This window comes from Monomorium pharaonis, chromosome 8 (genome assembly GCF_013373865.1).
Source record: "Monomorium pharaonis isolate MP-MQ-018 chromosome 8, ASM1337386v2, whole genome shotgun sequence".
In the NCBI taxonomy this organism is placed as follows: domain Eukaryota; kingdom Metazoa; phylum Arthropoda; class Insecta; order Hymenoptera; family Formicidae; genus Monomorium; species Monomorium pharaonis.
The window spans coordinates 2880483-2905959 of record NC_050474.1 but is presented as its reverse complement, the minus strand read 5'-3'; the positions used below and the strand labels follow the sequence as shown (position 1 = coordinate 2905959).

The 25477-nt window shown below is 34.5% G+C and overlaps 7 protein-coding genes across 18 annotated transcripts in view; 2 read left to right on the top strand and 5 right to left on the bottom strand.

The window, feature by feature from the left end:
* The window catches only part of LOC105830839 (oxidative stress-induced growth inhibitor 1), a 43515-nt gene extending 40074 nt beyond the window's left edge, over positions 1–3441 (top strand). For all 3 annotated transcript variants that reach the window (XM_036290732.1, XM_036290731.1, XM_028189887.2), the window contains 6 exons: positions 112–236; positions 813–1270; positions 1486–1739; positions 1817–2073; positions 2233–2640; positions 2831–3441. In XM_036290732.1, the coding sequence (XP_036146625.1) occupies positions 176–236; positions 813–1270; positions 1486–1739; positions 1817–2073; positions 2233–2640; positions 2831–3072 (1680 nt within the window). In that variant the 5' untranslated portion in view covers positions 112–175 and the 3' untranslated portion in view covers positions 3073–3441. The remainder of the gene's footprint in view (positions 1–111; positions 237–812; positions 1271–1485; positions 1740–1816; positions 2074–2232; positions 2641–2830) is intronic.
* Positions 3442–5033: 1592 nt separating this feature from the next.
* LOC105830845 (syntaxin-16) lies at positions 5034–7537 on the bottom strand. Its single transcript, XM_012670474.3, has 5 exons — positions 7326–7537; positions 7025–7243; positions 6663–6870; positions 6319–6575; positions 5034–6137 (listed from the first exon to the last, which is right to left on the bottom strand). Exons 1-5 carry the CDS (start codon positions 7404–7406, stop codon positions 5928–5930), a joined length of 975 nt encoding a protein of 324 aa, XP_012525928.1. The 5' UTR covers positions 7407–7537; the 3' UTR covers positions 5034–5927.
* A 904-nt stretch (positions 7538–8441) lies between these two features.
* LOC105830838 (LYR motif-containing protein 4) lies at positions 8442–9485 on the bottom strand. Its single transcript, XM_012670467.3, has 2 exons — positions 9262–9485; positions 8442–8974 (listed from the first exon to the last, which is right to left on the bottom strand). The coding sequence occupies exons 1-2, from the start codon at positions 9342–9344 to the stop codon at positions 8776–8778; spliced, it is 282 nt and encodes a 93-aa protein (XP_012525921.1). The 5' UTR covers positions 9345–9485; the 3' UTR covers positions 8442–8775.
* LOC105830834 (probable phenylalanine--tRNA ligase, mitochondrial) lies at positions 9417–12391 on the top strand. 2 transcript variants are annotated; one of them, XM_012670463.3, is made up of 5 exons: positions 9417–9492; positions 10506–10650; positions 10728–11449; positions 11555–11847; positions 11982–12391. In XM_012670463.3, the coding sequence occupies exons 2-5, from the start codon at positions 10646–10648 to the stop codon at positions 12270–12272; spliced, it is 1311 nt and encodes a 436-aa protein (XP_012525917.1). In that variant the 5' UTR covers positions 9417–9492; positions 10506–10645; the 3' UTR covers positions 12273–12391. The 2 variants fall into 2 exon arrangements, with proteins under 2 accessions (XP_012525917.1, XP_012525918.1); XM_012670464.3 differs by lacking the exon at positions 9417–9492 and adding an exon at positions 9683–9819.
* Positions 12382–21771, bottom strand: LOC105830830 (probable phospholipid-transporting ATPase IIB). 2 transcript variants are annotated; one of them, XM_012670443.3, is made up of 12 exons: positions 21199–21771; positions 17430–17574; positions 17071–17343; positions 16705–16947; positions 16443–16631; positions 15775–16361; positions 15285–15701; positions 14657–15201; positions 14340–14580; positions 14046–14212; positions 13751–13954; positions 12382–13664 (listed from the first exon to the last, which is right to left on the bottom strand). In XM_012670443.3, the coding sequence occupies exons 1-12, from the start codon at positions 21372–21374 to the stop codon at positions 13531–13533; spliced, it is 3321 nt and encodes a 1106-aa protein (XP_012525897.1). In that variant the 5' UTR covers positions 21375–21771; the 3' UTR covers positions 12382–13530. The 2 variants fall into 2 exon arrangements, with proteins under 2 accessions (XP_012525897.1, XP_012525898.1); XM_012670444.3 differs by lacking the exon at positions 21199–21771 and adding an exon at positions 18159–18407.
* Positions 21460–23960, bottom strand: LOC105830837 (coiled-coil domain-containing protein 103). Its single transcript, XM_012670466.3, has 3 exons — positions 23707–23960; positions 23203–23453; positions 21460–23144 (listed from the first exon to the last, which is right to left on the bottom strand). The coding sequence occupies exons 1-3, from the start codon at positions 23935–23937 to the stop codon at positions 22847–22849; spliced, it is 780 nt and encodes a 259-aa protein (XP_012525920.1). The 5' UTR covers positions 23938–23960; the 3' UTR covers positions 21460–22846.
* Positions 23654–25477, bottom strand: part of LOC105830831 (transient receptor potential cation channel subfamily V member 5) — a 26188-nt gene continuing 24364 nt past the window's right edge. For 4 of the 8 annotated variants that reach the window (XM_036291187.1, XM_012670451.3, XM_012670448.3 and 1 more), the window contains 4 exons: positions 24980–25161; positions 24642–24758; positions 24317–24442; positions 23654–24250 (listed from right to left, as the gene is read on the bottom strand). In XM_036291187.1, coding sequence (XP_036147080.1) covers positions 24143–24250; positions 24317–24442; positions 24642–24758; positions 24980–25161 — 533 coding nt within the window. In that variant the 3' untranslated portion in view covers positions 23654–24142. Of the gene's footprint in view, positions 24251–24316; positions 24443–24641; positions 24853–24921; positions 25162–25477 lie in introns of those variants that run through there. The other 4 variants (XR_004964368.1, XM_012670447.3, XR_003625576.2 and 1 more) reach the window with 4 other exon arrangements.

Here is a 25477-nt window from a genome sequence, read left to right as displayed (position 1 = left end):
CAGTTAATGAGTATTTCAAGGAAAATGGTAGATGCGGCGTATAATTTTAGTACTTATGTATTATTAAAATGTCATCGTATATGTTTTCGTGACAAAATAATCTATTTTCAGTACTTGAACGGATTGACGGAAAAATTACATTTACTCAGACATCGGATATTCACAAAAAGAAAAAATGCAGAACGGATTTAAAGTCGACGATAACGACGTCATTTATAAAGATGTTGTCATCATAGGTAAGTACTCGAGATGTTTTCCTTATCAAAAGATTGAATAACTCGATAAAATAAAAGGCGAACAAAAATTGCGCTGGGGGATAATAAGGATAGTAAGAAATATGGGGCGCTCAGAATACTAATAGTTTAAGTCACACAATATCTGGTAAATAAAAGTTAAATAGAAAGATTTGAAGATGCAAAAAGTGTACCTAATTCAAATTTTTTCGGAACCTATTTATATTTTTAGTCCTTTATATATCTTCATATAATGATGCATTTTATATTGAACTCGATCTATTGAAAATAAGTGAAAAAATTTTATAAAATTGAACTTTCAGTTTTTCAATAATCTGATCTGATTCAGCAGATTTTTTTTAACGTGCACACGTGTGGTTATTTGATGCGCTAAGATCAATGAACCGCTTCTTTTTTCACGTTTGACATTAATTTTCCACAGAGCTAAATTCTTATTAAGAGCGACAGTGCGCAAAATAGCAAGTTTGTGAGAAGAAAGAGTTAGCAGTCTTAATTCAAAACTTGTCTATTAGAAAATTAGAAATTATTACATAAAAATTCTACATGATCTCTCCTCAGGAAATGGGCCCAGCGGGATATGTTTGTCGTATATGCTTGCTGGAAACTGGCCTTACTACACTGGGGAACCTCATCCCGGCGATGATATGCTAACGGCGCGATTGCGGTTTTGCATGATCAGCAATGAGGAGTGCGACGATACGCCGGAAAACGCAAACATCGACGTGACCACCAACAATCGCCATCATCAGTGCTCCAAACCCGGTATCGGCAGAACGCAAGGAGGTGGACTGGCGCGCAGTACACGCTACAAACTCGAATACCTATCCTCTGGCATCGAGGGCAGGGGCGGCGGCCGACCACTCGCCCTTCTCATGGACCAGCTGCAGCATCCGTGCGTCGACGCCGGTTTCGATATGCCCTCCCTTCTTAATTGGAACTCCGCTGACGAACATCCCGAGCACACGGTCATAGACCACGTTGTCCTTGGCAAGGGTCAACCCGGCGGTGCTTGGCAAGTGCGTAGCAAATGACATTTTCTTTTTTTATAATTTTGCAAATAATGGATTCTTATTATATAAATTGGATATCTCAATTATTGAAAAATTAAAACTTATGTTAAAAATTGAATTAATTATAAATATTACATAACTTTTAACGTAACATATATCTACACTATAAAGTTTTTCAAGTTTTGTTTAGTTTAATGTTTTTTTAATATTATTATTTTTAGGCTATGGATCCAAATGTATTGACTATTAGTCTGAGTCGATGGATGTCACTTCCTGACTTGGATCTAAGGCACTGGGAGAAACTCGTTGAAGTCGAACAGTTACAAAAGTCGGTTTTAGTCGCGGAAAGTAACTTGTATGCGCGGCTAGAAAAACTGAGCGTTTGTAAGGCGTCTAGTCGAGTTTCCGTGGGTACCGTAGCGGCTTATTATAAGGACTACGTGCGTAGGAAAGGCCTGAAACAATACTTCCGATGGTATACATTTGAAATATCTATGACACGAATCCGTTACTGACATCCATGCAGACTTTCATAAAGCAATTTTATTGTAGTGGGACCACAGTTACTTCAGTAAGACCGAACTCGGATTCTCCCGAGAGCAAAGGGGGGTACAACTGGATAGTAGATGGGTATGAGAATAAAAGTGGAAAGCGGTTTCGATATCGATGCAAAAGGGCGATTCTTGCAACTGGCACAACCGATTTATCGAATCATTTGAATATCTCGGGCGAAAACACGAATCCCAAATGGGTGACGCATGATCTCAATGATCTGGAAACTCGATTAGGACATTTAGTCAGCAAGCATGGTACGTAAAGTAAAATTATACGAAGACAGAAAGACGGTTACATTTAACTCAGCGATTTTTAGAAGAGCTCATCTTTCATACAACTGCTATTTATTACATATGACATACAACATTTATTAATTTGCGATTTGTTCTTATTTAAGAAATTATTAATTACAGGCAAGGATTCGACCGATGAACAAATTTCACCTGTGTTAGTAATCGGAGCTGGTCTGAGCGCAGCCGATGCGATTATGGCCGCGCGCTTTCGAGGCATACCTGTATTGCACGCATTCCGCAATTCATTGAACGAATGGGGCAAACAGACCGCCGAGAGGATAACAAGCAGTTACGATCGACTTCAATGGTTGCCGGATTCCATATATCCGGAATATCATAAGGTGTATGAAATGATGGCTGATGGAGGTACAAATTATCCTTTGTACAAATCATTGCCGGGATACACGCTTGTCAGTCTCAGTGAAAATTGCGAAAATGAAAGCACGAACATAGGGAGGACAGTCGTTCTTTCCGCTCCGGACGGTCAGCTGCATACATTTGAAGTATCCATTGCGGCTATTCTTATCGGTAAATACAATATAATAATAATCTTTATTACTTCAAGCATATATGGTAAATACAATATATACATATATATACTCCTTCAGTTAACGTAGTAAAACTTGATTGAATATGATCATAAATATTGGCTTTAACATCGAAGCATTTTGTTAGCAAATTCGTCGCTATTATTATATTGAATGATTTATTATTTCAGGATATAAACCAGACTTATCATACTTGAAAGATGGAGGTATGGGATTAGGTAAACTTGCAGATAAGCCGATCGATAGTAAATCGAATCCAATTGAAATCGATGATTTCACATACGAAGTGACCAACGCGCCGATAAAGGGACTTTATGCATTAGGACCTCTAGTCGGTAACAATTTCGTTCGCTTTGTTTTGGGCGGTGCGCTTGGAATTCTGGCACACATTTTACGCACCACAAACCCCTGAGAGATTGATCTGACAGCCGCTTACAGAATTCAATTATATTTTATTAAAATTATTTTATATGTAAACAACCTTGGTTGTTTTCATATAAACATATATATCTTATGACTTCTGCTCAATTTGTATGGGTGCCGAATAACCACCACTTAATTCTTAACATTATACAAACATTCCCTCGATAAATCTGTTTGTACATACTATTAAAATTATTTTTATATTTCTTTTCATATATATTGTTGTTTGCGAGGAAACGATGATTTTTAAATGTACATAACTATTTAATTGTTTCGTCGAAATATCTCCTAGTAAAAGTAAAGGGTAAAAAATTCTTAAAACATTCAGCGAGTATAGTAACTTACAATGTGCGGAAAAGATGATAGTTCAAATGCTATCTATTTTAGATCTGTTCGCGCTTATTAACATTCCACTTAATAGGGCACTTATCTATGAGAGATAGTATTAATAATTACTTGCGTCTAAATTTAGTGATTGTCATATTGACAAATTTGTCGTGACTATACATTACAGACTTTTCCATAAATACAATCCCTTGTTAGATTTTGCAGTGTGTGCGTGTGTGTCCGTGCGTGCGTGCGTGCGTATGTGTGCGCGCGCGCGCGCGTGTGTGTGTGTGTATGTGTGTGTGTACAGTTAATCTTTAGAGAAAGTTTTCTTGAAATTATAAAAATTTTGCTCTAATGAAGTTAGCGAAATATATATATATATATATATATATATATATATATATATATATATAATGACACTAATTTCAATATCCAATAAACATTCTTTACGTGGCCCTCTAAAGATTAATACGTAACTATTGAAGTGTCTGTATTGTAATGAGTTTCATAAAGAAAAAAGAATAATACAACGAAACTCCAGACATAAATTTTAATATTATGTACTTAGGATTAATCTGTGTTTACCTTTTTAAAATTAAGTTAAGTACTTTTTTATGCACATTTACTTACACGATTTATACACGTATAGGAATGCCTTTAATAATTTTTGTTCTAATGAGAGATTAGAATATTTATATTCTTTTTAGAATAGTTGGATTGTGCTTATCCGAACGTACAAGCATTTTTACATTACATATTTTTATTTTCTGACAATTTGCGATAAGAACACATTAAAGTGAATCGAATAATTATCACATCTTAATTTTTAGGTAAACATCTTTAATCCGCCGTGTAACATGCCTTTATATCTCTTATTAATAAGCTGTGATTACTTTAGTGAAATAGGTTAATAGTAACGCTGTTATTAGCGTTGATATAAGCTATACATACGTAATACTACCTTTTTAGTACAAAATATTTCCACATACACGAAATTTACTTTTAATTATTTAATAGTTTTTATCTACGCTTGACTTACAATTGGCTTATTGTGTGTGTGTGTGTGTGTGTTTGTGTGTGTGTCTGTGTGTGTGTAATATATTTATGTTATACGTTAAAATTTATATGCTAATTAGATTAATTAAGTTTAAAATTAATTTATTAAGTTTAAAAATTGATTTAAAAAAGAGAAATGTACTTTTCATAATTTTATATATTATATTTTGAACGTAGATATTTATATATTACTCTTTGATATTATACTATCATGAAAATGCGAGAAATATTTTTGTTATATAAAATGTGCGGTATGTAAACTTATGTTAATATGTACTGTAATAATAAGCCTAAAACGTATTTAATATAATGTTACGAAACAAATTTGATATTAGCAGTAAAGCGAGGTAGCGCATATAAGAGGTGCAGCGAACATTGAAACACATCGTTTATAGTACAGTAACGTGGTTTCTAGAAGTTTTATTGATACGAAAACTGATATATATTGATATTAGCTAAATGATGACAGGGATATGTAATGGATACAAGAATACTTAATACGCAATCTGTGATAGGAAATGCAATGTTCAAGAAGATGCAATGAAATAGAAGAGACTACATAAATAAATCTTGAGCACATTATATTTGGTAGATACATATTTTTACATGCAGAACGAGGAACCGATTTATATAAGAAGTAGTATATGATTTTTATTTAAATCAAAAGTAAAAGAGATCATCGCCTGCCTATCCTGAAGGAACGGCAATGGACAATCCCGTTTATCATATAAAAGTCTTTAGTGATTCAGAAAAGAATCTTGTTTTGAAAAAAAAAATTGTAATATCTTATAGAACATTCTGTATATGTATACGTAAAAAAAAGAATAAGTATGACTTGATCATTGTTTTATTATAGAATGTTCATTTAACAATTGGATGTACACAGAACAGTTTACAATATAGATATAAAAAGTTAAACCGTATTTTCTTCTATCTTTCTATGTTATTACACGTAAATAAAAATAATTTATAATTTATCGCTATAAAAAATATACAGTTAAGTGAGGTAAATAAATTATTCTTTTCTAAACCTATTATTTTTTGCAATCACTCTGGTATACATTAGGAGAATTAAAGTACACGGAAGAATCATCTAGATAAAATTACAAGTGTTACGAGGTTATTATGAGGAGAATTGTTTCAAAACTAATTTATACAAGCAAGAGCAAAAAATTAACATTGATTAAAAACATTAATGTCACATTTATAGTTGATTATTTCTATCATATTACCCAACGAACAGATGATTCGAACAGTCGTTTGTCATAATCTTATATTCTTGACAATAACACTTGAGAAAAATTGTATGTACTATTTTAAAAAATAGCTTTCCATCATTATATACAACAAACTCTCTGTAAAGATGTTTTTCATTTTAAGGAACACGATGATGATGAATACCAACAAGTATAATCAATATATATTTACGTTAATTTTATTCTAATTATAGAGTTGATTCTATGTCTTAAATATAACGAATAAGAAGCTAAGTAATATAATAGCAGCCGCGAGAATCACGATGCAGTATAATTTTTTATTGGCCTTCTGATACGAATCTGCTTTTCTTAATTGTTTATAACCCTCTTGTACTTGTACTTGCGTTTGCTCGATATTGTAATCGATGCGATCTAAAATGGTACCCTGATCCTGTACCATTACTGCAAGATCCTGCACATAGTAAAAATCCAGATTTTTATTCAGAACTTTATCACATGTTGTTTCTGACAATAAATATAATAAAGGTGTATGATAAAAGTCAAAACAATATATTTGAGTTCATCGAATCAAAGATTTTCAATTACTATATTCTATAATTATTATATTATTATAAGTATTCGTAATAATTTACCTTAAAAATATATTTTAAGTCTCCTATACTTTGAACTATATTTCCAATCTGTTCCTCCCTTTCCATTGCTAATTTCATCCTATCCTCAGGTTCCTCTAATTGCAATAAAACTGAGTCCTGTCTCTGCTCATTTCTTTGCCAGTAATTACCAGCTGCCTCATTCGATTCAGTCAACCAGGAATCGGTTGCAATGTTATCTAAAAGAGACTGGTCCTCTGCGAAAAACTGGTTATTCCTTTCTTCTCTCGATTTCACTTCTACAAGGATTTATTAAATGTGATGCAATTAATTCTGTATTTCATTAAAGTAGCTGCTTATTTATATTAAACTCTACAAACACGTACGTGTCAAATAATGATTCTGTGCAGCTCTGTATCGAAGACCTAATTCCTGTAAGGCGGTCGAAAGGGCCATAACTGCACTGGCAGCCAACCGACGTTCCGCAGGCTTAGTTTCATGCCTACCAGTTGACTTAATTGTTTGTACTTGTCTATAGCCACTGGAAAACGCACGTCCAATCTCTCGTGTCAATTGTTCCATTTGTCTTTCCTCCTGCGCAATGTTATTAAGCATGAAATCTTAGCCTTTATACGAAATACAAAAATTTCATTTAGTTGATATGTTTTATCGCAGCAAAATAAGCAATAGGTTTCTTTGTTGTCCAACTAATTTAAGAATCAAATTACAACATAAGAAACTTATAAACCTGAGATGTATCGTCCAGAGTGGGTCTGGTTAACTGTTTAGAGTGCAGTTCGACCAGACTATCTATCTTCACTCGTAATCTACTTAGGATGTACTGCGTCTCCTCCAAAGCATCTGCCCATGCAGGTGGTGCACCACTGTCCACGCTCACCCCTTTCAATTCAACATTATCGGATGCACCGGAGTCTGATTCCACCAGTGCTACACGATCGGTAAGATTCTGAAAGAGCATTTATGAGCATTATAAAATAAAGATAAAAGCAATGAACGATTTCAAGTTGGAGCAGGTTAAGTGCGCACACCTGTTCGGCGTAAATGTGTCTACTCTGCAGAGCGTTGTTTCGCATTAAAACGAAGGGCTCGGTTAAGTTTCTCGTAGCCATTTTTCAACTGTTATCTCCTCCTCCTTATCAAAACGCGATGTGTCTCGTAATCATTCCACCACAAATCGCGCCGCGCTACGCACCGCACACCGGATCAGCTGTCATCTTTAAACAGCTGATCACCTGGTCTTGCTCCCTCTATCTTTTTCTCTCTTTTCTTTATTTTTATTTAATTGTATCATTTGTGTTCAAGAAAAGTATATAAAGATAAAAGTTTTTCTAAATTTAGGATTGTGTACTTGGAATTGTTATTTAAATTATTTAATTTTTTTTAAATTTTTCTAATACTTTATAAAATTTTTATTTCAATTTTTAATATATAAATTAATAGATTTAAAATTTTAATCATTTTTAAATAGCAATTTTTTGAATTTTATACAACATATCTTCATTATATATTTTGCTGATGCTTGTCAATTTCGTGATTGTAATTTTTCGCGATTTCAATTTCTAATATTAAGATTTGTGAAATTTTTAGAATTTCGATTGTCAGAATTTTAGTCATTGTAACCTCTTATTCGATTATATTTTTCTGATATTTTGTTGATTTGTGAGAACTGAAATTTTTTTCAGTAATTGATGTAAATAGTCAAGATTTCTAATTTATTAAGCCCATAAACCCATTTTATCTCTTATTTTATCAATTGAAAGAAATTATCGACCTTAATATAATATTTACAAATTATCAACAAAAATATTTTAATTTTCAAAAATCGACAACTGCATCAGGAAAATATAATTGGATTGCTAGTTTTGTAACTTCAAATATTTTATGCTGTAAATTTAAATCTTAGAAAGTTTAATTTTGAAAAATCAATGAAGAATCAAAAAATTATAATCTATATAATAAAGAGCAGTGCTACTTAAAATTTTGATAACTTTAAATAATATAATCAATTGGAATATTTTTTGTTTTTTTTTTTACGCATTTAACTTCTATTTCTATTTAATTATTTGTAATATATGATTGATATCTGTAACTGTAAAATTATTAATCTCATAAAGGAATTGACAAATATACAAATCTATAAAATGTCACGGTATTAACAAAATTTTATTTTCTAACAATTTGAAAAGCATTTACAATGTCTTTCATACTCATATATACATATATAAATACAAAAATACTTCAAATATAACTTAGTCGTGTCAATGAAATATCTTTTTGCATGAACTACTGAATTTCTTTTGTATCCATATATGAAGAAATAATCAAATAATCACAGTTTTGTAAACTGTGTCTTTGATATACGATATACACTGAATTATAGTATCTCTTTATATAATATTTAAGTTTGTCTTGTAATGGAAAGTAAACTGTAGACAAAAGTACATGACGTAGTATTAAAGCAAAAACTACAATTGGATTCTATTTTACTGTGTCATGTAGTTTGCCTTTGGTTTCAATTACTAAGGGCTTAGTGCCATAGAGATCGCCCAGTATGACCTGTCTCTTGATCATCGCCAATATTTCTTGTCCTTTTGCGTAACATTGCTTAACCTTTTCTACATCTTCTAATGCTTTGTTTTCTTTGAATTCATGTCGTATTTTTCGCAGAGCATACATTCTGAAAAGTATCAAATAATTATTTTTTAATACATTTTCTGTTGCAACATAAACACATACAATTAGATGCTCAATGATTCAGATTTACAATTATTTACAGAATAAAAAGGACTACACTTCTGAATATTTACAGAAAAAAATCATCCAATCAAATAAAGTTAATTAATATATAATCGTGAGAATTCTTGGATATGGAATCTGAGTAATATTAAAAATAAAATGTATAATAAAAAAATAAATGATTTATTTTCAGGTGTGTTTAAAATCACTTTGCAATGAATATGTTACCTGTAATTGTACGAGCTCCAGTTTTTACTTTCACGGATTAAATTCCGATAAAGGCTTAGAATTGCGTCTCGACTAGGATTCATTATTTATAAAAACTAAAAAGTCAGTATAATTTGAACAGAACTGCAGCTGACGACTCTACTATGCACATGGCAACATTGGCAACATGGTTATGTGGACTGTGGAGTATTGATATGTAGTTTAATCGAAGTACCGGCCTTTGAGATTGTGGTGATTAGTCATTGTATTTTCATGTATAAATAATGCACACCATGATTTTTCGTAATACTGCTAGTAATAATGAAATTATCAACATAAATATTGAATAAAATAATGTTTTATTTGTATAAATTATATTCAGTGTCTGTCAGTGTTCTGATACTTCATTATATAACCTATGCGTATTTATTTTTGTACATTTTTTAGAAATACATTATTAGTAATTTGGAGTTAAAAATGTACTCCTTGCTTTTAAATGATCAACAAACAAATGTTGCACAGTTAAATCTTTTTACAATGTATTTCAAAATAATCTTAGTGTTAATATAAGTGGGTTAGGTAAGTTCCCTGCATAAAATATTTTATTCAAAAATAGTGTTTCGCATTCACAAGATTTTATCGTGAATTCTGCTTTGCAAAAATCTCGGATTAGATCGTGGCCAATATGTATCAGTGCGATATTAAGAATAGAACCATGAAATCTTGTATGCCTCTGAATCCGATAACAATTAGCAGAAGAAGTGAATCTTTTTTAATACGAAGGTTCGCATTTATTTGAATGCTTCTTATTGCGATTGAATGCGAATAATTCAGAAGATATTTAATTGAATATCTTTTAAATATCCTCTGAATTCTTCTGAATTTTGCTTTTTGATAAAATGTCAAAATTTTTTAATTTTTTTTAATCTGATGTTTTATGCAGGGTTAATATATTCTTGTAACTAAAGTTAATGGCTTATAAAATTAATTTACATTAAAAACTACCCGAATAAGAGATTAACTTAGTTAAAAGATGCGTTGAGATTAAATTAATTTAGATTAAAAGTTTTTAAAAATATAAGTCATTGTATTAAATTAGAATGTCAAATTTTTTTATATTACTCTAAACACTTGTACAATATAGAGTATATATTAGACTATTAAATTAATTTAATATTTTGTCTGTAAATTAAGTCTATTGATATGAAAAACATAAAGAATATTGTTTTTTATATAAAAATATATTTTTTCTTTTATAATTTTAGAGAAAAAAGTTAATAAGTTTATGTGTTTTTTTTTTACAACTTCTGGATGATGCATTTGTCTGAGGATTTATACTGAGACAATTTTGAGATTGTAAACACAATACATCTTGTTATAAGAGAGATTTAATAAAAACTTAAAAATGTGGTATGTAATATGCAAAGAATATTTTATTTATTCTTAGAAATATGTCAATTCTTGCTTAAAGTATAATATTCTTGCAGGTGTATCTCGTGTCGCTTCTGTAAGCAAATGCTGGCAAACAATATTAAAACAGTCAGGACAATCTCGGTGGCTGCTAATGTTAATAAGAGCAATGAGTTGGTGCTCCTGGGTCAGAAATATACAACAGATGACTGGACAAATGTCACGCCGAACATTATCGCTAAATTGGGAAGAAATTTACACATTCAGCAACACCATCCGCTTTCACTTTTACGTCAGCGTATTGTGAATTATTTTTATGGACAGTTTCGCAGTAAAAGCGGAACTCCGTCGTTCAGTGTCTACGACAATATGTGTCCCATAGTTACGGTCGCGCAGAACTTCGACTCCCTTTTGGTGCCAAAGGATCATCCGAGTAGGAAGAAAACCGATTGTTATTTTGTAAATCAGGACACGTTGCTAAGAGCGCATACCACCGCGCACCAAGCGGAGCTGATCTCGATGGGATTGAATAATTTCCTCGTCATCGGGGACGTGTACAGACGTGATGAGATTGATAGTACGCACTACCCGATCTTCCATCAGGTTGACGCGGTCAGATTGCGTACGTCGCGGGAGATATTTCGCGATGTGAACGATTCTGAAAGTCTGAAGTTGTTCGAGCACAGAGGGACAGAGAGTCCTGAGCAGCAGGCCTGTCATAGTTTAGAAGCGGTGAAAATGATGGAACAGGAACTGAAAAGTACCCTGACTAGTCTAGCGCAAGCTATCTTTGGGAAAGGTATTTATTTTGCCTTTCCAATGAGAGCATATCTTATTTTTAAATGACTAATTCATCGCAGTTTCTTCAATAAAATTTTGAACATTCTTCTTATACACTAACTAGATGTGCAATGCCGATGGGTTGATCAATACTTCCCGTTCACTCATCCATCATGGGAGCTAGAAATATTATACAATGACAACTGGCTCGAGATACTAGGCTGCGGTGTCATGCGCCAGGAAATTCTACAGAGATCCGGTGTCGTAGATCGGATCGGATGGGCGTTCGGACTCGGCTTGGAACGTCTGGCTATGCGTCTGTATGATATTCCAGACATACGATTATTTTGGAGCAACGATGAGGGTTTCCTGCATCAATTCAAAGTAGATGATCCTAATGCGCGTATCCAATACAAGGTGAAATAAACGTAGAATTTTATTTCTAATATTGTACGTTTAATTTCAAAAATTATTTCTAATATTATACGTTTTATCGTGTCTTATACGTTTTTTAATTTATAGAATTTACACATACAAATGTAACTTTTTAGCCCATCAGTGTATATCCACCTTGCACTAATGACATAAGTTTCTGGTTGCCGGAAGACGGAAGTTACTCTTCTCACGACTTCTATGATATAGTTAGAGAAATAGCTGGTGATATTATTGAACAAATTTCATTGAAGGACGAATTCACGCATCCAAAGACTAAAAAAATGTCTCATTGCTACAGCATAGTGTACAGACATATGGAGCGCACATTAACTAAAAGGCAAGTCAATGAAATTCATCATCAAATTCAAAAAATGGCAGCCGCTAAACTTAATGTAATTATTCGATAGTTATAAATAAAATCTATAAATAAAATTTTCCTAACATAAAAAATATTTTTATGTATAATCTCAATAGATACCTCAGTAAAATGTGAATTTGTATAAACAATGCAGATAATACAGGAAAAGGAATATATTATTTTATTTGTGAATAAATTAATTATAAACGCGTTACATAGCAAATAATAATTCTCTAGGAGTAACTATATTACTTGTGATACGTTTCATATTAGAGATAACAACGATTACACGTTATGTTCTACATGCCTGCAATATGTACATGAATATAAAACATTATGTAATCTAGCATTATTTATTTATGTGCTCAGAATATATATATATATATATAAATTACAACAAAAGACATGCTCCCCTTCGTATAGAATGTTTTAAAAAATAAAATAAAAATTAATGGTTTTGAACAATTTTAGAGACTAAAACTTCTCTCTTATATAATAACATATACCGGTTAGGGTTTAATTCGCAAAAATCACAGTTTTTTAATTTCTGATACTCAAATTCTAGCACCTTAATCATATTGATTCTAGCCATTTTTAAGTCAAATGCATTTAGTTATTGTTATACAAATTAAGATTACTTATATTGATTTATGCAGATATGCGGATTTAGATACATGATAAATACTGTTGTGTTTGCGATAGAGAACATATCTAATTAATATTAAAAAATGAATGATATATGTAAAGTGAATATATAATGTCGCAATATATGTGCGTATAAACACACCGAAATGGAAGATGCGACCTTTGGCAATGCATTTACAAATAAATTAATATACTAACAAGAAATATAAAGAAAATAAAGTATAAAAAAAGTATATTTTATTTAAAGCCAAGATGCAAAGTAGATAAGCTTGCAGGAAGAATTAACATTTGTTGAGTCGAGAAGTTGTTCGTTTATAACAAGTTTAATCCAATCCATTTTTCCTTGAAGTCAGAGTATGCAGATATAATACAAGAAATTTAGAAACATTATCAGTGATATTACATTTCCTGTTATATGCCATGTCCTCTTTAGGACTAATGTCAAAAAATGAGTGTTACAAAAATAGTTGGTTATAAAACGGTACAATTTTTCTTAAAAATTTTATTAAAAATTATATTAATTGGATTGGATTATTAGAGATATTGCAGAACAAAAAGAAAATTTTTATACAACTCTTCTTTGTGTTCTTAATAAGTTGTGATGTTTGACGTTTTATCCTCCCTTGTCATATCTATATGCGGATGAATTTCCGAATAAGATATTACGATAATTTAGTATAACTAGGAGGCGAAAATTTCTTCCGCAAAAACTTTAGGATGTACAGAGGCATACACGAGACTAATGTTATCACCAATACTTTCCACAAGAAGTCCGTTGTTTTAATAAATTCAGCATCTATATTAAAATAACAAAAAAGTTAATTAATGCGAAATTTTTATTTAATTATTAATATTAATTTCTTGTTGGATGCTGTAACTTACCGAAGTAATCCTTTAAGACGACCAATGATAATAAATAGAGCGCTAGAGAGAAGATTTCTGCAAGCATCATTATGTGATGCCAAGTTCTAATTGTTAAAGCGACCATTATTAATTCTGTCAAGACTAGGGCTGAAAAACTTATAGCCACTATGTGAATGAATTCATCCTCGAACATTATAAGCGCGCCATACATGATTACTCCTCCTAGAATATTATGATGCAAAAGATGTATCTTTTTTTTCCTTTTTTATATTATACTACATTTATATTATCTAGATTTAAAAACTATACATACCTTGATATATACTTATCAAAACCCACATAAAAAATGTTTTATATGACAACGAACGACCTTTACTGAGTTCTTTGTAAAGTTCCGGATAAGTAAGCGCTATCTTTCCTGATACATCTTTGTCTAATACCAACGAAAATACGGGAAACATTGTGTATATTGTAGCATATCTAAAAATGTTCATACACATAAAAAACTTTAATACAATAAGTTATAGAAAGAAAATTTGTTATTATAATTATCAAGACTATAAGCTTTAAATTTAATTTTTTTTAAGTATATACTTGAGTTACTTACCCTACCATAAGAAAACCTTGGTATAAGGCAACCGAAGACAGATAAAAGACGGCAGAAAACACAGCCTGCATAGTCGAGATTATCAGACCACGATGTATAACGAATTGACTCAATGCGGCCGATCGTTTATAACTTCTTCTGCCGTGGACTAATAGTAAATTAGCAAGGTGACTAAACTGAGAAATTGAAAAATCAGCAGCTAGCGATGCTTGTCTTCCCTCAAGACCTTCAAGACCAATTCCTGTAAGAAAGTAAACTGTAATAAAAAATATCTAGATATATAATCAGATATATAATTTCAGGGATTAAACAAATACCAGCGTCCGCGGCTTGTATCATGGAGACGTCGTTACCACCATCGCCGACAGCCGCTGTCCTTTTGTCGGTATGTCTTTGTATGAGACTGACAACTTCGGCTTTCTGTGTGGGAGAGCATCGGCAGCAAACGACAGCAGGTGAGCCACAAGCAAGTTCTAGAAATTCTTGCTCGTAATACTGCAGGCACACCTCTAAAGAATCACCGCTGATAACTAAGGCACAATCTTGTTTCTTGCGAAATGTATTCAGTTCCAAATGAGCATCCGTGCGTGTCACAACAGATTTGAAGACGTGCAGACCTTGACTGCGTGACACGAGACGCGAGGATTTCGCTATGCAAGTCGCGGTTTCTAATTTATCACCAGTTAGCATCCATATCTTGATTCCGGCGTTCCTCAACAGTTCCAATGTAGGCCTTACTCGATCTTGCAATCTGTCCTCGACACCAGTTACGCACAACAATTCCATTTCTCTCTCAAGACTCTCCACCACCGCAGCGACCCTTGATACACGGTCACTGACGCTCATCCTTGCCGCGTTGTATCTATATAAAATATACAATACGATTCAATCACATATTATTCATATTACGAAATCTATTAAGTAATATTTTAAATGATACGTTACCTGGCTTCAAAATCAAGATATTGATCCTCAGTCAAATTTTTCTTTGCCACAACTAACGTTCTAAGACCTTCACGCGCCATGTTTTCGCACACCTCATCCAACCAATCATTATACTGCACAATGCCAGACATTACAACGTCGGCACCTTTCAAATAGAATATAATCTCGGAGCTAGACTCCTCTCTTACGATTATTCCCATTCGCTTGGTTTCCGACGTAAAAGGAAATATCTGCAGTATAGTGTAATTCAGTATTTGACCGTTCAGAGTTTTTAACTGCATCGAATTTAGGTCTCGCTTGACTAAAGCCAGTCCCATTTCCTCCGTCCATTTCACCAGAGCCACCTCGTCCGGGCTCGAAGCTTGATAATTACGTTTCTGTTCTGGCAGATAGTAATGTTGATCTGCTTCCGTTTGACTGAAATGTTAATTTTAATTGATAAAAATATTGAAGACATTGTCTTTTTCACGATTAATAAAAAAATTATTACCTTTGAATAGAACCTGTATCTCCTGTTTCCACTGTCTGCACGCTCACAGAATCTAAATTCGTGGATTTGTTCACTTCATCGTACACCGGAGTTACATTGTGACACAGGGCTAAAGCATGCACGGCGTCGTAGATTCGAGTGTTCTCGGACCTTCGGACTTTCCCGCTGTACGCGGACGGCGTCGATTTCACCGGCGAATGTTCCGTATCGATAGGATAGTAAGTCTTTAATACTGATGTCACTTCATCGAAAGTCTCCTGACCGTAAGATATGGTGCCCAGATGTAACTTCTTGAATACCATTTTATTTTGCGTCAACGTGCCGGTCTTGTCACTCAGCAAATACGATATACGTCCGAGTTCCTCCGGAATAGTGGTCGTTCTCACGACCGTGCCGGCAATATCCTTATCTCTTTGTATACACCACGCGTAAAATGCTTTGCCCATGTCCAAGTTTACTCGCAAGCTGATCGGTATAATGTAGGAGAATAGTAAGACAAAACGGAACATATAACGATACCACGGTCCATTGAATCCTTTCAAGCACATCATCACAAGTGCGAGTCCTATTACCGCGCAAAATAATACCTGCCAAAATGATCAAGGTTTAATAAATCATCTACAAACATATCAATCTTGTAATAAATATAATTTTTACGTGTGTAATACCTTTGTCAGCTGATTAATTTCTTGATCAAGCAAGCCAACTTTCGATCGAATTTCCGAATGATTCATCAGAGATCGCGTTTCCTGACCAGTGTAAACGACGATACCAAGAGCAGAACCAGATGCCACAGCTGTGTTGGCCCATAATGTATTATCTACACCTAAGCTTTCTTCACTGCTGTATCCATCATACTGGAAATAAAAGATAATTAGAGAGATCCAAAAAGATCTAAAATAAAATTCTAAAAAAAATTAAATTTCCTACCCTTGAAAAGGTGCCGATGAAGCTATGTATATCCTTCTGAGGTTTTTCGACATATAAACTAGCTTTAATATCAAACAACTGGGAATTGCTTTCCAATTTTTGCGTTGCAGGCACTGCTAATCTTAATTTCCAATCCGTTTCTCCATCCAACTGATCGGTCCGCACAAAACACGCGCCAGATTTCTCGGTTGTACGTAGTAATACTAAATCAGCTGGTACTCTCTGACCCTTCTCTACTATAACCTAATTACAGAGAGAGAAATGCAGTCTTTAACTTATATATTAAAACTCTGTTATGTGTAAGAAAAAGTAGGAAAGTTATAATAAAAATAATTATTATTGGAGAGATATTATAATATGACTTACTAAGTCACCCACGCGTAATTTGGAACTTGGTACTAATTCTGGTGTATCAAAACCTTTTACTAGTCTATAGTATTTTTGTGCATTGACCTCCTTGTCTCTCTTGTATCTTCTAAAATCATCAATGCCTTCCCGGAAAATAGTCACAGTTAAAACAAAGCATAATGGCCCCCAATACGTGTACAAGTATCCTATTCTTATGTCTGGTATAAATTGAGATATAGCCATAAGCAAAAAATATAAATTCAAGAAGAATTTGAATTGCTGAAAGAGGACCTGTAAAAACAAAAAAAATATGTCAATCATGTTTTTTTATCAAGTAATCTAAAAAGATACTGAGAATTGTGTCGAGAGACACGTACCAAAGGCAAGAAAGTAACAACATTGTATTTTTGATTTCTTATAACATTAGTGGGAAACTTTTCATGCATAGGCTGCCCAATATGAATAACTCTGGCTCTCAATTCCCGCTCTCTGCAGCATCTCCTCCACATCCAAGTGCAGCATCTATAATTGTAAGAAACAAATCCAACTTAACAAAATTGTGATACACAAAGACTAATAATCATGACAATCAATTTTATATCTATTTTCATCAATGTAAATTAACTTTGATCTCTGTTTATAACTTATTCTTTATTATTTTCTAATTCTTTAAAATAAAAAAGAGATGACAAAATCTTTTTATGAAAATGTTACATATAATGAACAATAAAGATAGAATGACGAAATAGATCAATATCTGTTAATATCTTTACAAATTTTGAATACAGGCCAAAAAGAGAGTTAAACAGAGATCAAAGTAGATTTACATTGGTGGCAATAGACATTAATTGTTTAGAAAGAAGTTTGGATGTAAACGAGTGCGCAATCATGTCGTCCAACGCCTTGATCGGGCCGACTCGCATACAGAAGTCTCCTGTCAAACGGTTATTGTCGGACAGCTGATCGAAAACTCGCTATCGCGAGTGGAGAAATTTGGTAAAAGAGTGGAAGGAGAAAGGAAAGAAGAGAAAAGAGAATTCTTGCGTAGAGAAAGAACTCGGAAATCAATTAAAGTTCAAGTCGGTCGCGACGAAGATATACGTCACCTTGACCAGGAACTGTCATTTCGCGATTTGGATATCAGCGGGATGTCCTCCTTGGACATCCTTATAACATTGCTCTGCGTCTCCATTTCTGAAGCTTCATTCACATTAGACGACGCTCATTCGAAAAAGTGACTCACTCGAGTAATCGTGTGACTTTCTTTCGCGTTTACACGGAAATGCACTGCCCGATAAGCGTATCAATCTTTATCAGTGGATCTACAATGCTATGACATCACGTCACGGCCGTGAAATGTTGTGATTCTCGCGAAATGCACTCGTTGCGAGAAACGGGTGTCCGCACTTCGATAGAGTTCGCCTCGCAATTGGCTGCGTCCGGTCGATGTAACAGTATCGAGCCAATGATATGTCGCGCAAGAGTCTCTCGAAGCGCCACAAGTTACACCCGGCACGTAATTGAAATGACTTGAGGCATAAAAGCTAAATTCTCTTCATAAAAATTCTTTGGAAATAGAAAATAATTAAAAAATAACATCAAAGGCTAAAAATTAAATTTAATAAATATGTCATCATACTTTTTCAGTACACAATATGTAATATCTATTGTTCCAGAAAAATTATTGTAATTTTTGAGAATTAAAAGAGATGTCAATTTATTTTTAAAAAATTTACAAAATATAATAACTTAAAATAATTATTATTGCATTGTATATGAATGTGCTCTTTGCTTTCTGTTTATTGCTTGCTTGTATATTACCTTTTTGCCTCTTGGCGCTCTATTTCATCAATCATATTCTTGTTTTTTTTTTTCAAAGTTCATTAACTTTTATCTTTAGCCAATTTTAATAAAATAGTGCGTAAAGAGGCACAAAGTAAAAAAACAGGAAGCAAAAAGCATATTGATTATCTTTAAATGGCAAAAAAAAAACAATATTAATATTATAAACAGAAAATTCGTGTCTTCTTAGAAGTTTATAATTGATTAAGTCATAATTGTTTCTCTATGTCAAAAATTTCTTTATATAGACACACAGACAATATTGTACGTATAATAATTAAGACATTATTAATCGAGTACGGAGGCACACGAATACTGTTCTACGTTTACAGAATATCTCGCTTAATATAAAGAGCTTCGAATAGGATCTACTATTTCGAGTGTATGTCACGCATAGCTTTCGATTGACCGCAATAGCATTGCGCGAGATGAAATCCATCGAGATCGTGAAACTAGCACAAATATCTTACGTATCATCTTACAAAAATTTCTACGACTACATATATTTTTCGAATCAGCTGTTAACTGAAGAGTACATCCAACTTAATTCCTTCGCATCCTTTTTTCTCACTCGATGTAACAGAAACGCAACTGATCTTGTGTGTGGAGACGCTAGAAACGAAGTATGAAGTTTGGAATCGATAAACCATGAGAGAGAAACAGATACCTCCTAACACATCGCTTGCGCAGTTCATGCAGTTTACATATTGTATTATGCATCACTTATCACGTAGATTAAACGCGCGTTCCTTCTACTTTCGCGTTTTATTTTTACATTTCTTCTTGTCTTGCGTCTTATTCCATTTCTATATACGCGTTTGAACCCGACAAAAAGTCATGCGAGAAAATACATTTATCACGAAGATAAAAGTAGAGAGTACTGCCTACATACACCAGAATTTCTCTTCAATTAAATATTTAGTATTAATGTCCTCTTGCAGGTTTTCCATATCATTCTGATACACCACAAGTATTTTATTTCTATCGTTATCCTTTGTCTTGTGTACTTTGGCGATACCAATTTCAGTATTCTCACAAACTCGACTTTCGCGTCAAAAATACGTTTTTTTTTTTTTCATCAATTTCCGTCTCGTTTAACACTCTCGTATATAATGCGACATACACCCACCGTTTTATTTATACGGCGTTATATTAACGGACTGTCGAGAACTTGTGTTAAAATACTTATTCTCAACGAACAAATATAGCGCCGAACAAAAAAGCTTTTACTAGTAAATTTCGAGTAAATTTCGATGATAGTAATTCCGGGACGATTAAAAGATACTTTACGATAGTGAATTCGATTAGGTATATTGATTTCTTAGAAAGTCTCGAATGCTAGGCAAGTCAACACGATTGCTACTCACACACTAATAGTATTATGTACTGAGACAACCTGAGTTTGTAATAAACATCACGCTGTACTCGGTGATACAGAGCGTTCTAAACTTCACGAATGTATTTCAATAAATTAAAATCTTCCTAATATTTCACACTGATTTCTTCTTTAACCGGTAATATGTCCAATTTTAGACCAAACGTTCAAAACTAATTAAATATATATGCATGAATTAAAACTTATTCCGAGGTAAGCGTCCTGTGAATTAGGTATTCATTCGCGTCTGTAAAGTTCAATGCACGAGAAAGCCCATATCTCTTCAAGTAAACAATTTATAAAGTTATCGTAAAGAATACTGGTTTTCAAAATAAATTATAACATGAGTTTAATTATTAGAATAAATTATAATATGGTCGTGAATAAAGAAAAAAACCTGCTTACAACTGCGCGAATGTGTAAATCTCATTATATTATTAAATAATTATGCAAAAAAAGTAATTAAATATATGCACGCCATAAAATTTATTCGAAACTAAGTATTTATTCGCATTCGTCAAATTCAATATGAGGAACTTTGAATTTTTTTCAAAAGTTAATGTAAATAAAAAGATTACTACAAATAATATTAATTTTAAAAAATCATAATATAAGCTAAATTATTAAAATAAATTATATAATTGTAAATATACCAAAAATGCCTATTCACGGTGCAATATCTCAATGCAGAAGACTCATTAAATAATTGTAAGAACAAATATATTTATTTTTTAGATTCCGAAGCTCTCGAACGATGTAAATTTATAGGCAATTTTCAGGGTCGTTCTTGTAATCTAGGTGATAAGGGGAATAAAAAGCGATAAGCCAAGACGATGAGAATCTAATAACGTGTTCGCTGCAAAGTTACGTATACGGCGTTCGCGTAAAAACGTGTTTCAACTCCGAAACAGCCTGGTAGACTTACTCACCCGCACAGGCAGCTCTTCAGGTACTTGGAGCAATCGACGATGCGCCGTCGCCTCGACGACGTCAGCTGCCTGATGCTGTCTCCGGACGGCTGCAGCAAATAGTCGGTCTCGTCGTCGTCCATTTCAAAGTCCCGCTCATCGGAGCTCAGCCGCAACGGCATCTCCTCCAGCCTCATGGCGGTGGCGGAGGCGTCGAGGCGGCGGCGCGCTTTTTCGTTCCCCGTTTTTGTACTTTTTTTTTCCCCCTTTCTTTTCTCTAAATCAGAGAGAGCCTTCTCTCCCACCGTCCGGTCCCTATCGTCGGCTCTCACTCTCGCGGCGAGAGGAGACGCGCCGTGACGACGCGGCTGACTGTTGACGCACAGCGGGTTAATCGCCGTCGTCTCGCGCGACCGATCGCCGCTGTCCGACGTCCGTGGCGCATATCTTATCGCGGACGATTTGGCCGGCCGGTCTCGCGATCCCTGGAGGAGATTGTCCACCGGCGGCGCCTAGCGTCGTCCACCGTCTGAACGTTCCGGGCTGCTGACGCGACGGATCCGTGTGGTGTGCAGCAGCCTGCAGCAGCGGCGACGACGACGACGACGATGGCGCGACGAGACGTCGCTTGTTTACGTACAGGCACGCACGCGCGCGTACGCATGCACGGACGGCGCGACGGCCGGGCTGTGTTGGTGTGCATCATGGCGGTCGCCAGGTTGAGCCATACGGATGGAAAGCACGGGTGGAATTCCGTAGGTGTTGGTCCTTGTCGAGACGTATGACGCGCACTTACGTACGTAACCGATAAGAATAGATCGACGTGTACTCTGTCGTTATCGTATTTACGGCGACGGCAGCGTCGTTCCTCGTATACGCGACGCCATGCGCCGCGACGCCTGTCATCTTCTACGCCTGGACGGTCACATGGCCGCGTCGTCTGCTTCGCGCGGAGAACATTCGAACATGTGCCTCCCGGAGCTTCGAAAATTCATCAAGGATCGTTAGGAAAATATAATTACAACAGAAGGAAGAAGATGGCATCGGGAAATAACGTTGTGTTGCCGATCAAAAGACCCGAAAAATAATCAGAGTTATTAATACAGAATGAGCGAGGAGGCTATCGGATTTCTATTAATTTCCTCGCCTAATATGCTTTGCTGGTACCTCGGGTGAAATTCGCGACGCACGAAATCCCGGAAAAATTCACCCGAGGTATCAGCAAAGCATATTAGGCGAGGAGGTTACAAGAAACACTTAACCTCCTCGCTCATTCTGTACTCCTAATAACTCCGATTATTTTTCGGGCCCTTTTAATCGTGTTTAATCGGGACCGCGACGTCGCTCGGCGGATTTTCGAAGCTTCGGAGTTACTAGAAGTGCAGAATAAGCAAGGAGGTCAACGGATTCCTAGTAACTTTCTTGCTCATTCTGCACTCCTAATAACTCCGATTATTTTTCGGGCCTTTTAATCGTATTTAATCGGAACTGCGACGTCGCTCGGCGGGTTTTCGAAGCTTTGGAGTAGCACCTCAGGATTTATATGGATTATTTGCAAAATAATAAACATATATTAATGATAATTATTTAGCAAAAATCATTAATTTTGTTTCATCTTGCTCGTTTATTTACATTACTTATAATATTTATAAGATGAAAGACACTGTGATTAATTGAGGTTAATTCGATATTTCATGGCTAACGATCTGATTGTACTTTCCAAGGATATATCTAGTGATCTGCCTTTGAGTTGCAATTGTTGAAAAAGTTCTTCACATGTAGACTTTTCGTCTCTCGACATAAAGCATACCATCAAATCGAACCGATTACACGCGCTTAATATATCGAGAAGTTCTACAACTGGCGTTATATCGTCCACTCTTGACGAATGCTGCAGACACGTGTTTGTGAGGTCCACCAGGAAAGACGCCGGAATTTCCACCCGAAAGACATGATGTAAATCGTTCCTGCGTAATAGAAACATGTCGGTGATATACGGCGATATCTTGCGCTGGCGATTCTCACCTTAGATTCCAAATGTAAGTAAATTTGTCAGAGTGATCCGTGATTGTTTTCCAAGATTGTAAGAAGTCCTCGCACGTTTTTCGAGATCTATTCACAATACTTTCGTTGCTCTCTTTATTGTGCAATTTTTTCGATGCTGCGGATGCAGTTAAATCGTGAGGTTTTACAGTCTTAATCAGCGGATTCCACTGTACACTAGTTTTGGGTTTCATGTCATCGCGATTCAGAGGTTTCAAGTGAGCACCATTCACCTGTCGTCATAATTAATTAGTTGATTTGAAATTTGTACTACAGAATTTGTTAGATTTTTAAATTATAATTTATTGATTATTTGATATTTATTAATTTACATTATATTTATATTTTGAATTGTTACTTATTTAAAACCTTATCAGGATAGTCAGATCTCTTAACTTACAACTTAAATTATACTTTTTTTATTTTTTACACATTGTTAAAATTTCTCGATTATATGACAACAAAAATAATAAAATTTGCAGTCACCATCTGCCTGAAGTGCTCGTATGTCGGCACCGATTGTTCAATCGCTCGAATCTTAGCATCGTTTTGTAATTTATACAATTCGTCGGCTGCGAGAGCCGCGTGAAGTTCCTCTTCCAAGTTTTTATAATCTATCGGTGCTTTTAACACACTCATTGCCTTTTTTTCTTTAAGTACGTTCTCCGCTCGAGTTCTACGACAGTCCGACATGATAACACGATATTTTGTTGTCATGGAAACTACGGTATCAGCTCGATCTATTGATTACAATTACTTTATACTTGCTACATCGCAATCTTTTTATTTCCTTGTAATTCGTACAAAATTATTTTGTGTAACTAGAAATACTGAATAAATTAAATAACAATTATTTGAAATAAAACATATAAATAGAGTTCGAGATAAGCTAGATGCTCATTTCTTCTAATGGCTTTCCTGCTTAAGATATAATCTTTTCTTTTGACATCCTATTTTGTCTTTTCTTTAGCAATCTATCGTGAGTTCTCTTCATCTCGAGTATCTCCTTCATCTCCTCCTTGTCCTCCTCCTGAAATCGATATCGTGGAAGGTTTGTTCAATCGGGCATTTACTACAGGGATATATGTATACTCACAGTTTGATGTAATCGAAGAACCAACGCTCGACGACCGTCGGACATGGGCTGAGAATAGTCCATCAACTTTTTTAGTCTTTCAGCGGGACTCACGCCTCTCTCTACAACCAAAACTATGCGCGCCCACTGACACAAACAAAATAAAGAGTCAGTCTATATAAAACTTAACTTGCTATGATTTTGTATTCATTGCCGTTTCCATGTCGGTACATTATGCGTATGTATTAGAAATTATATTTAAATTTTATCATATATTACATATAAACTGAACGAGAAATTCAATATAAAGTTCGTCGGTAATACATGGAATGCATTAATGACATACTTGCCGTTGCCATTCATTCCTGGTTTCAGCGATCTTCTGGTAAGTGTTACCCATCATAGCGATCAACATGTTAACGAGCAGGATCGCCACGATCGCCATGTACATCACGAACAGCAGCTGTAATTAGTAGCGATTATCGCTGCAACGCTATCTGACGAAGTGCGTTTTATGGTTTTCTTTTTTTTGCGCATATAGTGAGTCTTCCGCTACGCTAGAAATTTGTGTAAATTATGTAATCGTTGGAACATGCGAATGTTAATTAACGAATGATACTATTTACCTCTAGAAATACTGAACGCGTTTCTAAGTGATTGCATTCGACAAAGCGGACAAAGTACCTTGGCCTCGAACTCGTGCTCGGTCCTTTCAAACGCGCCGAAGTAATCTCCGAAATTCGTCATGCTCATCAGGAACATCGCCATGACGCTCTCCATCGGCGACGGCATCGGATTCGTCATTGAGTCGTCGACGCCCTCCGGTGTGTTTGGATTGTCGAACGACAGGAATATGATGTAGTACGCTGTGAAGAAATGCAGCATTCATTGTAGATGTATAGTATTCCTTATATCTCGTGCCGCGCTGTTACATTGAGAAATATTTGCCGCTATATTCGAGAAAAAACGTCGTCACGAAAATATTTCAGACGATTTATATTTCTAAAAAATATTCAGATATCTGTAAAGATGTTATCTTATGTGACAATCTTAATAATTTTTTTAAAAATTCTTAGATTTTTCCAAAAAAATATTTTAAACATATTTTTAAGATATCTACAAGATCTCGATGTTTTCTCTTTCTTAACAATTGACAAAATGTGACGGAAACTGGCTGTCCTA